The sequence below is a fragment of the Ranitomeya variabilis genome, chromosome 4 (assembly GCF_051348905.1).
Source record: "Ranitomeya variabilis isolate aRanVar5 chromosome 4, aRanVar5.hap1, whole genome shotgun sequence".
NCBI classification, from domain to species: domain Eukaryota; kingdom Metazoa; phylum Chordata; class Amphibia; order Anura; family Dendrobatidae; genus Ranitomeya; species Ranitomeya variabilis.
The window spans coordinates 24804963-24817310 of record NC_135235.1 but is presented as its reverse complement, the minus strand read 5'-3'; the positions used below and the strand labels follow the sequence as shown (position 1 = coordinate 24817310).

Sequence of the window (12348 nt, the reverse complement as noted above, 5' to 3'; positions counted from 1 at the left end):
TTACGTTCTTTCTAATGCCAAGCCTCTGTCAGGATCCCACCCCTGACAGAGACCCTACTGTCTCTTCCTCCACAACACCCTCTGCCACAAGGTGTTGCTTCGTTCAATCCAGTCAGCTTTCTCCTCTAACTTCCTGCCTGACCCCCAGTTTACCCACTATGGTGGGGAGTGGCCTAATGAATAGAACCCTTAGCTCCCCCCGGAGGCCCTGCTGTGAAACATATTGGTGTCTGTGATACCTGGTCAGATGAACTCCTTCAGTGCCATCGAACGCACCATGGCTCCCCATAGTGGCGGATCCACAGTACTGCAACGACCAGGACTCTGGGGCGCTGCATATATACATCTGTCGTGTGTGTATATACAGATGCAATCAAAATTATTCAACCACCATCGCAAATTCATTTTCTTAGCCAAATTTGTAAAGTTCTGCTGTTTGCAAATAGATCAATGAACAATGTAAGTTGATAAATGAACACTACTAATATAACCTATATAACAAATGCTTTCTACAAATTCACTGCAAAATTCCACTTTTACAGTCTCAGGATTATTCACCCCTCATGACAAACATCTTAGTGGAAACCCTCTGGCTGTTATGACCTTCTGCCCTTCTGGCTGTTATGACCTGCTGCAAACATGAAGAATAGCCAGACACCGGCTTCAGGTAGCGATCCTGAGGAATCTTAGTTCATAACTTATAAGCAAAGGCCTGCGGGTCACTAATATTCTTGGGTTTCAGGCTGTAGCTGCTTTCTTCAAATCCCTCCATAAATTTTCTATGGAAATCAATTCAGGCGAGTGTGACGGCCGATCCAGAATCTTCCAGGACTTCTGAAACCAAGTAGTGGACTGTGAGGTGCTTGGTATCATTGCCCTGTTAGAAGGTCCAACAATGCCCGGGCTTTATCTTCTTCACTGAAGACATTTTGACCTCTTTAGAGTTGGTGTACACTGATATACCTTTTTTGGAATAGTGCAGTAGAGTGAGTTATTTGATTCAAAGGCATTCAGTAAAAAAACGCATTCTGCCTTATATAAGTGATTTTTACTTATAAAACAGAGATATTGGGCCTCAGTTATCCAATCTGCCTATCAGTAAGACTGTTCTCGTGGCCCCTAGTAACCAATCAGAGCTCAGCTTTCATTTCTTAAACTGCTCTTGTCAAATGAAAGCTGCACTCTGATTGGTTGCTATAGGCAACAAAGACAGTTTTACTGTGAGTCAGTTTTAATAGGCCTCAGTGAGGCCTACTGTGCGCTCGTTTAGTTTCTCAGTAAAGGTCCTAAAATTATAAAGCGGCATAAACTCAATGGAAGTAAAATACATGGCTGCTATGAGAACAAGCCTCTGACAGAAGGAAGTATGAAGTGACAAATAATTAACCAGTCACTGTCATTTCTTTCTGATCATCTGCAGACCCTTTAGGCCCTGAATAAAAACAATTCTCCTCACTACACCCTGTCTATAAAAACATGTTCCACAATGCTCCCCATGAACACAAATCTACCCCACACCATATCTACAAATAAATAATGCCCTGCAAAGTGCCCCTGAATAAAAACACTGCTGTCTATTGAACACAGGTGGATCCGCATGGGATCACTGAACGGTGTAGATTCACCGAGTCCAATACATTGTATGGGTGAAATTTCTCTTGCAGAGACTGAGCGTCTCGGCAAGAGGAACTGACATGCTGCGATCTGGAGAGCATGTCCGTCTCCACGGGTGAGCTGCGGGCGTCTCTGGACGCATAGTGGACATGGGATTTCTTAAAATCCATCCACTATGCTGTAATATCTGGACGCTGCTGGTTGAACGCTGCACAAGTACGCAGCGTCCAACCCACAGTGTTTAAGGTGGTCTTCACATATCCTTACAGCTGCTCTGAATTCTATAAAAATTTCTGCAAAAAAATCAATTCACACACAATTTTTGCTCTTTCGCTATTTATTTATATATGATACATATATATTACACCAACAATGTTCAACATATCAAAAAGAAAACACAATCAAGAAAGATGAATTAACAAGCATTATGTGTCACTAAAATTCACATCAATCATATCGAAAATATTCTAAAATTATAGGATGAGGACATGAAGAAATTAATGGTTCTGAAAGTACAGTAACTACTAAAATATTGCCCCAATATATGAGACTGTAATTACTATAATACTGCCCCTATGTGAAACAATATAACTACTATAATACTGCTCCTATGTACAAGAATATAACTACTATAATACTGCCCCTATGTACAAGAATATAACTACTATAATACTGCTCCTATGTACAAGAATATAACTACTATAATACTGCTCCTATGTACAAGAATATAACTACTACAATACTGCCTCCTATGTACAAGAATATAACTACTATAATACTGCCCCTATGTACAAGAATATAACTACTATAATACTGCTCCTATGTACAAGAATATAACTGCTATAATACTGCCCCTATGTACAAGAATATAACTACTATAATACTGCTCCAATATACAAGAATATAACTAATAATAATAATAATTTTATTTATATAGCGCCAACATATTCCGCAGCGCTTTACAAATTATAGAGGGGACTTGTACAGACAATAGACATTACAGCATAACAGAAATCACAGTTCAAAATAGATATCATGAGGAATGAGGGCCCTGCTCGCAAGCTTACAAACTATGAGTAAACTACTATAATACTGCTCCTATGTACAAGAATATAACTACTATAATACTGCCCCTATGTACAAGAATATAACTACTATAATACTGCCCCTATGTACAAGAATATAACTACTATAATACTGCTTCTATGTACAAGAATATAACTACTATAATACCGCTCCTATGTACAAGAATATAACTACTATAATACTGCTTCTATGTACAAGAATATAACTACTATAATACTGCCCCTATGTACAAGAATATAACTACTATAATACCGCTCCTATGTACAACAATATAACTACTATAATACTGCCCCCTATTTACATTGGCGTTGCATATTTTTATTATTTCCTAGTTTAGCGGGGTGTATGGAACCTGACATTATTAATATACCAGTGATGCTAGTTTTAACTTTGCAGAGATTAAAATGCAACCATTTTACATTTCACCTGCATGAAGGTTCTCTGTTGACGTTGGATGTAAATTCTGCTGTTGCAGGTTACATTTATTGAAGATTTTGTTTCTATTTGAACTGAAAAATTGAATTTGAATCTGTTTTGCCTCCATCTCTAAAGTCCCAGAAGATCAAATGCTTCATGTAAGTCTTCCATGTCATAGGGAGGCTGTATGGAAAGAAGGAATATTGGGTTAGTCTATAAGAGAACTTGAAATATAATATTTTAATTGTAAAAGGTCTCTTTACACCGCCTAGTGGTTGCCAGTGGTGCTGCGTATTTTGTTTTTTATTTTGTTGCAGTCTCCTAAATATATTTATAAGCCAAGTTTTTCTAATGGGACTATCCCTTTAAAGTCCTTTACATTATTATATCTATCTATCTATCTATCTATCTATCTATCTATCTATCTATATATATATATACACTTGTATTTACCTCTAAGATGCGCCTCAGTTTTCTGGAGAGTCTCACCGAGTTCTCATGCAGTCCATCCCATGCTTCAAATCTTTGCTCACGAGTCTCCACGAAGGTATTCCAACAGTAGAAGTAATCTGCCATGGATTAAAAATGTAAGAAAAGATTAAAAATGTAAGAAATTATATTCTCCATGCAGATGTAGCAGAGTCGAATATGTCATTTAACTGAAGCTATGATGACAATCCCATATTGGGCTTTGGCATTTGGGTGCCGTCACTCCTCTCATACAGGGTCGTACTGGCCCACCGGAGAACCGGAGGAGTCTCCGGTGGGCCCTGGCTCTGACACCTGCTGACATATTGGCCGGCAGCTGCCTAGGGCCCCCATTGCTCCAGGGGCCCCTCAGCCAGTGGCGTGTCGCTAATATCGGCACATCCAGCTGCTATGGGGTCCCTGAGTCAAGGGCGGCCCTCCCGGTGCCAGAGAGCAGCAGGTGTCCCCGCTGCTAAAGAGAAATGAATATTCATGCTTCCCCACGCCCCTATGGGTGTGGAGAGGGGTGTATATTCATTTCACGGTAATAGCGGGCAGCGTTAGCCGCAGACTAAGGCTTACACTGCCTGCCGGTGCTGCTCAATTGGGGCCCAGGAGCTTGGGGCCGGAGCGGAGCTGCAGTGGTCCAACGTCATCCTCCTTCCTGCCCGCTGCATGGCCCTTCCTGTCTGACTCAGCGCGGCTGGATGACATCATCATTCAGCGCGGCTGTTTCAGAGAAGAAGCCGCCGGTATGTGCTGTGGCTGCGGGTTACGTGCAGAGAGTTGAGTAGGTGCCGTGTGTGTGTCTGTGAGTCGCCCACCAGGGCAGTGGGGTACTCGGTACCGGGTCCGGTCGCTCTTAAAGGGGATGTCACAGTGGTTGTGACCCGGTCCGTGGCCCTGGGTCTCAATTAAAGGGGAACGGTCTTTTAAGGGGTATTGTGAAAGTTTGTGCTTGTGACGCCACCTGTGGTATTCGGTCAGTGGGGACCAAAGCTGCTTAAAGGGGTTCTCTGGGGTGATGTTATGGCAGCTAGATGGTATAACTTCCCACAGGTGAAGTACATCCCCAGGGCCCCAGGTGTGTAGATGGAGATGGTGAGTGGTGCAGTAAAGATTGGAGGACACAGGTTTGCAGTCTCTTTACCTGGTTTACTGAAGACTTCAGGCAGCCACAGTCCAGGGCACCAGATCACAGGACAGGCAGGGTCCGGCCGGCTTGGAAGCGAATCCAGAGTCCCCTTTACCAGGTGGAGTTAAAAGCCTTCCTCATAGCGCAGTGGTGTAGTAGTGCCTTGCTGCCTGTGGCTTCTATCAAGGTCCTCACAGTTCTCTCTGTCCTTCATAAAGGTGGGACACAAACCCGTATAGCAGGTGACTCGAGCCTTTTTATAGGGTCTCTATTCCGACCCAGGCTCTACAGTATGTGTCACTGTGCCTCCTGGGTATTAGGGCAGACAGGCGATGTGTAATCCAGCTGTCCTGCCGGTTTCTGCTGTATGTCTTCGAGTCCCTTACAACCTCGGTGTTCTGGCTACCGTTAATCTGCACTCTGCTAGGGTGGTAGCTAATTCACTGCTCTGCTCCACTGTAATCACTCTCCTGTGCTTCGCTCTCCTGTACACTTTCCACAAGCTGTCCTTTCCTTCTTAATTCTCTTAATTTAGGAGCTGTAGCAACTATGGCTACACAGCTCCTTCAGTCCTTCCGACACTCAATGCCTGACTGCTCTCTTCTCTGTCCTCTGACAGACTGTCTAATCTCCCTTTCCCTCCAGACCAGAATGTATTTATAGGGGAATTCACCCTAAACTAGGTTTAGAGCTCCCCCTTCTGGCCTGAAGTGTGAACATGTTGTGTGTATGGTGATTACCTGATAAAAGAGATCCTTCATCGCTTCCAAGCATGATATCACTCTCCCCGTGAGGAAAGCAATGCCACTGTGACGACCCGGACCCTGGGGTGTCACATCTGCCTGCCTGCGTGTGTGCGGCTGTGTGTGTATGTGATGCGGTGCTTTGTGTGTGTGTGAGAGAGTGATGCGGTGCTGTCTGTGTGTGGTCCTGTATGTGTGATAGTGGTGTTGTGAGTGTGTGTATTGGAGATTGGCAATGATGATGGTAGGGGGAGGCAATAATGGTGGTGGTGGAGAAGGCAATGATAATCGTGGTGAAGGCAATGATGATGGTGGTGGAGGCAATGATGATGATGTGGTGGAGGAGGCAATGATGATGATGGTGGTGGGGGAGGCAATGATCGGGTGGTGGGGAGAAGGCAATGATGATGGTGGTGGAGCAATGATGATTATGATGGTGGTGGGGGAGGCAATGATGATGATGGTGGTGGGGGAGGCAATGATGGGGTGGCGGGGAGAAGGCAATGCTGGTGGTGGTGGCAATGATGATGGTGGTGGAGGCAATAATGTCAATGATGGTGGTGGGGGAGGCAAAGATGGGGTGGTGGGGAGAAGGCAATGCTGGTGGTGGTGGCAATGATGATGGTGGTGGAGGCAATAATGACAATGATGGTGGTGGGGGAGGCAAAGATGGTGGTGGTGGAATGGTCAATGATGGGGTGGTGGGGAAGAAGGCAATGATGGAAGTGGTGGAAAGGACAATGATGATGGTGGTGGAGGCAATAATGATGGTGGTGGGGAGGCAATGATGGGGTGGTGGGGAGAAGGCAATGATGATGGTGGTGGAGGCAATGATGATGGTGGTGGAAGCAATGATGATTATTATGGTGGTGGAAGAGGCAATGATGATGATGTTGGTGGGGGAGGCAATGATGGGGTGGTTGGGGAGAAGGCAATGATGGTGGTGGAGGCAATGATGATGGTGGTGGAAGCAATGATGATTATGATGATGGTGGTGGAGGCAATAATGATGATGATGGTGGTGGGGGAGACAATCATGATGGTGGTGGGGGAGGCAAAGATGGTGGTGGTGGAATGGTCAATGATGGGGTGGTGGGGGAGAAGGCAATGATGGAGGTGGTGGAAAGGACAATGATGATGGTGGTGGGGGAGGCAATGATGGAGGTGTTGGAATGGGCAATGATGGGGTGGTGGGGGAGAAAGCAATGATGGTTGTGGTGTAAAGGACAAAGATGGTGGTGGAGAGGGAGGAAGCAATGATGGTGGTGGAGGGGGGCTGCATTATACCCTTTCAGGCGGGCTGCATTTACCCTATGAGGGGGGCTACAGTATATTCTATGGGGGACTGCCTTATGAGGGGGCTGCATTTTACTCAGAGGGGGCTACAATATATTCTGTGGAGGGGCTGTATTATATTATATGTGGGGGGGCTGCATTATACTCTAAGGGGGCTACATAATACTATATGAGGGACGCTGCATTATGCCCTATGAGGGGGTCACAGTATATTCTATGGGGGGCTGCCTTATGAGGGGGTTGCATTATACTCTGAGGGGGCTACATTATACCTTATGAAGGGGTTGCATTATATTTTGTGGGGTGCTGCATTATACCCTATGAGGGGGGCTGCATTATATTCCATGAGGGAGGCTACATTATATTCTATGAGGGGGGCTACTTTATATTCTATGAGGGGCTATCCCAACCCCTGCTACATAATTAAGATGTGTACTACCTTATATTAGTGTGTTTTACCACACATTTGATGGTCTTGAATTTATTTCTATGTAGCTACATAGTGGGCCCCAAGAATGATTTTCTCTGGTGGGCCCAAGGTGCTCCAGTCCGACGCTGCTCTCATATCTTACCTTTGTAACTCATGACTGCCAGTCGTACCCCCGCCCTCTGCAGCCTTCGCAGACCCTCGGGCTCCGCGTTCTGTTCCTCACAGAAGTACAGCCTGGCACTGAAGATGCGGAGGGTCAGGTTAGGGTGGTTGCGCAGAAATTCGGCAGTGCGCCGCGCACAGTCGCAGCACGGGCTCCACGAGCTGAACCAGGTGACCCTGAACGCCCTGTTTGGATCATGCCCCAACCAGATGGACAGGTAGCGCAGGAACAGGATCTCTGCATGGCAGTTACTTCGGTTGCGCAGGTAGCCAAAGTCCATGGCGCAGGAGACTGAGCTGTAGCGGCGCTTCACTATGTAGCACAAGTAGGTCTCATGCCGACCTCGTGCCCAACGGAGGTTCTTGTAGTGGTACAGGAACTTGTGGCGCTTCAAGAACAAACTAGAGGGTGAAGGGAGTTTATAATGTAAGAAATGCTGCATGCATAAAACTGTAAACTGTATACAGTACATCCAGGCTGGACTGGCCGGCAGGAGAGCAGGAGAATCCTCCGGTGGGCCGCATACCTCTTATATGAGCAGTACTTGGCACAATACACTTGGCTCAGTATGTACAGACAATGGCGGCATCTTATTCATGTAACAATCTACCAGTTTATTGCTATAAAGATGTGTCATTGAGGATAATATCACATTTCCACGTAGCTGAAAGGTGGGGACCTGGAGTTGGTTACTGGTGACCTCAGTTCAATACTGGGTACATCCAATACTAGTCACAGCTGAGGGTTTGCTACAATTGTATCCAGTCTGGACAATCATCTGTAAGGCTACTTTCACACTAGCGTCGGGTTCCCGTTGCTAGCGTTGTCTCCGCCGCACAACGGGGGCAGCGGATGCATTTTTCCAGCGCATCCGCTGCCCCATTGTGAGGTGCGGGGAAGTGCGGGAAGGTGGGGGCGGAGTTCCGGCCGCGCATGCGCGGTCGGAAAAAGCGGACCGTCGGGAGCAAAAAACGTTACATGTAACGTTTTTTGCTCCCGACGGTCCGCCACAGCACGGCGCAACCGTCGCAGGCCGTTTGCGACGTGTGTCATTGCGTCGCAAATGCGTCGCTAATGTTAGTCAATGCAGAAAAAACGCATCCTGCAAGCACTTTTGCAGGATGCGTTTTTTCGGCAAAACGACGCATTGCGACGTAATGCAGTTAACGCCAGTGTGAAAGTAGCCTAAGGCTACTTTCACACTAGCGTTAACTGCATTCCGTCTCAAAACGTCTTTTTTTCGAAAAAACGCATCCAGCAAAAGTTTTTGCTGGATGCGTTTTTTTCCCCATAGACTTGTATTGGCGACGTATTGCGACGGATTGGCATACGTCGTGTACGTCGTACGACGGATGCGTCGAAATTTGGCGATACGTCGTCGGCAAAAAACGTTGCTTGTAGCGTTTTTTGTCTCCGCCTAAAAAACGTGTCGTGACGCATCCTGCGGCATGCGTCGTTGGCTATAATGGAAGCCTATGAGCGACGGATGCGTCGGGACACGTCGTACGACGCAATGCAGCGCTGCAATACGTTTTTTTTACACTGAGCATGCTCAGAAGCTGGATTTTGTTGCCAATTGGCCAGACACCCCCAAATCTATATAAACCTGGCCTGGGCCTTCAACCCCACATATATGGCCACGTATATACGTGGCACTTATATACGTGGCACTTATTTAAGTGCCACGTATATAAGTGCCACGTATTTAAGTGCCACGTATTTAAGTGCCACATATTTAAGTGCCACGTATTTAAGTGCCACGTATTTAAGTGCCATGTATATAAGTGCCACGTACATAAGTTCCACGTACTTAAGTGCCACGTATTTAAGTGCCACGTATTTAAGTGCCACGTACATAAGTTCCACGTATTTAAGTGCCACTTATTTCACGTAAATGCCACGATTTTTCAGTGCCACGTATAACCACGTAGTTATAGTATTTATAGTACGTGGCACTGAAATACGTGGCACTATGACTGTCAGAAAATGTTCATTAAACGGTTAGGTGTGAGGTTAGGGGTAGGGTTAGGGTTTGGATCCCTTTATCATCATCCGTAGTTCATTAATCGGATGTATCCAGAGTCGTCTCCGTCTCCGTTGCTGCAGAAGCATCCTACGTTTTTCCGCTGCCGCCTCCTTCTCCCGCACTATGATATCCAGGCGATTCGTCTCAAAGATAACGTCGGTAACCAAACTAGCAATCCTCCCAAGAACACCTTCCATCGCTGCCACAAAACTAAAACCCTCAAAGATGGGCTGTAAAAACAGTAACTATATAGTTTTCCATATTTTCCAGTAGCCAATCAAATTTGGGAGCCTCCCATTTTAAAAACGGATCCGTCATAAAAACGGATGCAACGGATGGTAAAAACGGATGCAACGTATGCAACGCATCCAGTATTTTCGACGGAAACGTTTAGCGGATTTGCGACGGATCCGTCGAAATGCTGTATGCGTTGCATACGTTTTTCCCTTTTTTTGACGCATCCGTTTTTTTCGGCAAAAAACGGATTTGCGATGTAATGCAGTTAACGCTAGTGTGAAAGTAGCCTAAGTTAAAAACATCAGCTGCACAATGTTTGCTAAAATGTATCAGTGTGGAGTGCAGGTGACAGAGGATTGGATGCAACTGTAACAAAGCCTCAGCTGTGGGTTGTCTGACTTGGGGGCAGATTGAGTAATGCTGCAGTAATTTAGGCGGCCTGGAATTAGGTTTATGCTAGATATAAACTGAGGACACTACAGCGCCATGTACTGTGTAGTGGCCATTCCTGGATACTGCAGCTCAGTGTTCATTGACTTCAATAGGAGCTGAGCTGCAGTACCAGAGGACAGCCACTATGCAGTGCATGGCGCTGTGCTGTTTTCCAGTTTTGTACAATGTAGACATCCAGGCAACGCTGGAGCTGGTGGCAGATGATTCGGGAACTGGGGGTGCTGGTTTTCAGACTCTCCTGAAAATGATCCCAGGGATAGATCATCAATAAATCAGTCCTGGACAACCCCTTTAATAAATGTGATGTACCTTACAGCTTCCAGAATCCTGCTGCATTTTGGATAGTAAATCTGCTCCTATGCCTCCTATAATGGAGAATGGGGTGCACCAGTGGACAGCATATAATGCTAGCCTAGATTTGTCTTTCTGCTGACAGTAAAATATAAGGAGCAAGCCTTAGTATACAGGATGCATGACTTTGTAGGAAAATTTGGTGCTAAGTAAGAGTTTTCTTCCACTGGGATAAATCCCATGCTTCTTTGTCTGCTGTAGGTTTACACTATATACAGCTCTGGCAAATATTAAGAGACCACCACATGAAATCCCTGTCATGGCTGCCCAATCTCCAGACCTGAACCCCATTGAAAACCTCTGGAATGTAATCAGGAGGAAGATGGATAGCCACAAGCCATCAAACAAAGAAGAACTACTGAAATTATTACACCAGGAGCAGTGTGACAGACTGGTGGAAAGCTGCCAAGACGCAGGAAAGCTGTGATTAACAATCATTGTTATTCCACAAAATATTGATTTCTGAACTCTTCCTGAGTATTGTTGTTCTAAATGATTAGGATACAAAATGTATTGCTTGGAACTTCGGAGACATGTTGTCAGTAGTTTATAGAATAAAAGAACAATTTACATTTTACTCCAAAATATACCTATAAAGAGAAAAATCAAACAAACTGAACATTTTTACAGTGGTCTCTTAATTTTTGCCAGAGCTGCAAGTAACAAGACACATATACAATACAGATCACAAGAAGGAGCTATTTATTTATTTACTTAAAGATAAAAAATGATGTAAAAACTAATACTAAAGAAATAATAAGAAAATAATATCAAGTAGTAGGACCAAGAAAATCAGCACAGCCCAAAAATGTTCAAAAAGACAGAAACTAAAAATAATATAAAGCAACTAAAATCTAAACTAATAGCGGTATACTCTGCTGTGTACCGTGCGGTATTATTAATAAGCGCCCTACTTACTGTATAATCACTCATCTGTGAGAATCACTGTAAAAGCTTCACTCTGAGTCAGGAAGGACTGAGATGAGTCCATCAAATTTACAAAAAATGTTGATATTCTCGTTGTTAGTAAGAGAAGGCGCCGCAGCTATTTGCAAACTGCTAAAAATAATTGTACATTTTTGTGTTGTTGACAATGACTAAGAATAAAAAACTCAGCTAGTAGAACGAAGACTCATAGTGGAACTAGGAGGGATGATGGGGGTCTCACCTGTCCATTTCTGGGGCTCTCCAAGGTGCCTCTGAGTCACTCCGGGGCACGTAGCATCCTTAAAATACCCCGTGTGACGTCACCCAACCCCACATTTATTTGTCATAGTCAACGGTCAGGATTCAAAAATGTACAAAGCATCCGAAGACTTGTTTACAACCCGATCAGTTCCTCCTCTAGAAATAAATCTGAATGATGTTCTCGGTGATTAGCTCCTTGCCCATTGTACTGCGATATCCTGTGACAGACCCAACGCAAACATCTCCCAACTTTGGTTGGTCTTCTACCTAGGATGGGAGAAACTAGTAGTCCCTAATTATTGCATAACCGAAAGACAGTGACCACGCTTTCGAGATCTGGGCAATGGATGAATGACATTTCTCAATAATAAGGGGTAATATTATAGTAGTTATATTCTTGTACATTGGAGCAGTATTATAGTAGTTATATTCTTGTACATAGCGGCAGTATTATAGAAGTTATATTCCTGTACATAGGCACAGTATTATAGTAGTTATATTCTTGTACATAGGAGCAGTATTATAGTAGTTATATTCTTGTACATAGGAGCAGTATTATAGTAGTTATATTCTTGTACATAGGATCAGTATTATAGTAGTTATATTCTTGTACATGGGGCAGTAATATAGTAGTTATATTCTTGTACATAGGGGCAGTATTATAGTAGTGATATTCTTGTACATAGGGGCAGTATTATAGTAGTTATATTCTTGTACATAGGAGTCAGTATTATAGTAGTT

General features: G+C 44.5%; 1 protein-coding gene across 1 annotated transcript; it reads right to left on the bottom strand.

Moving 5' to 3' along the window:
* Positions 1-3246: 3246 nt before the first annotated feature.
* LOC143767550 (single-stranded DNA cytosine deaminase-like) lies at positions 3247-11595 on the bottom strand. The gene is made up of 4 exons (XM_077255958.1): positions 11588-11595; positions 7332-7753; positions 3571-3686; positions 3247-3300 (listed from the first exon to the last, which is right to left on the bottom strand). The coding sequence occupies exons 1-4, from the start codon at positions 11593-11595 to the stop codon at positions 3247-3249; spliced, it is 600 nt and encodes a 199-aa protein (XP_077112073.1).
* Between the last annotated feature and the right edge of the window lie 753 nt (positions 11596-12348).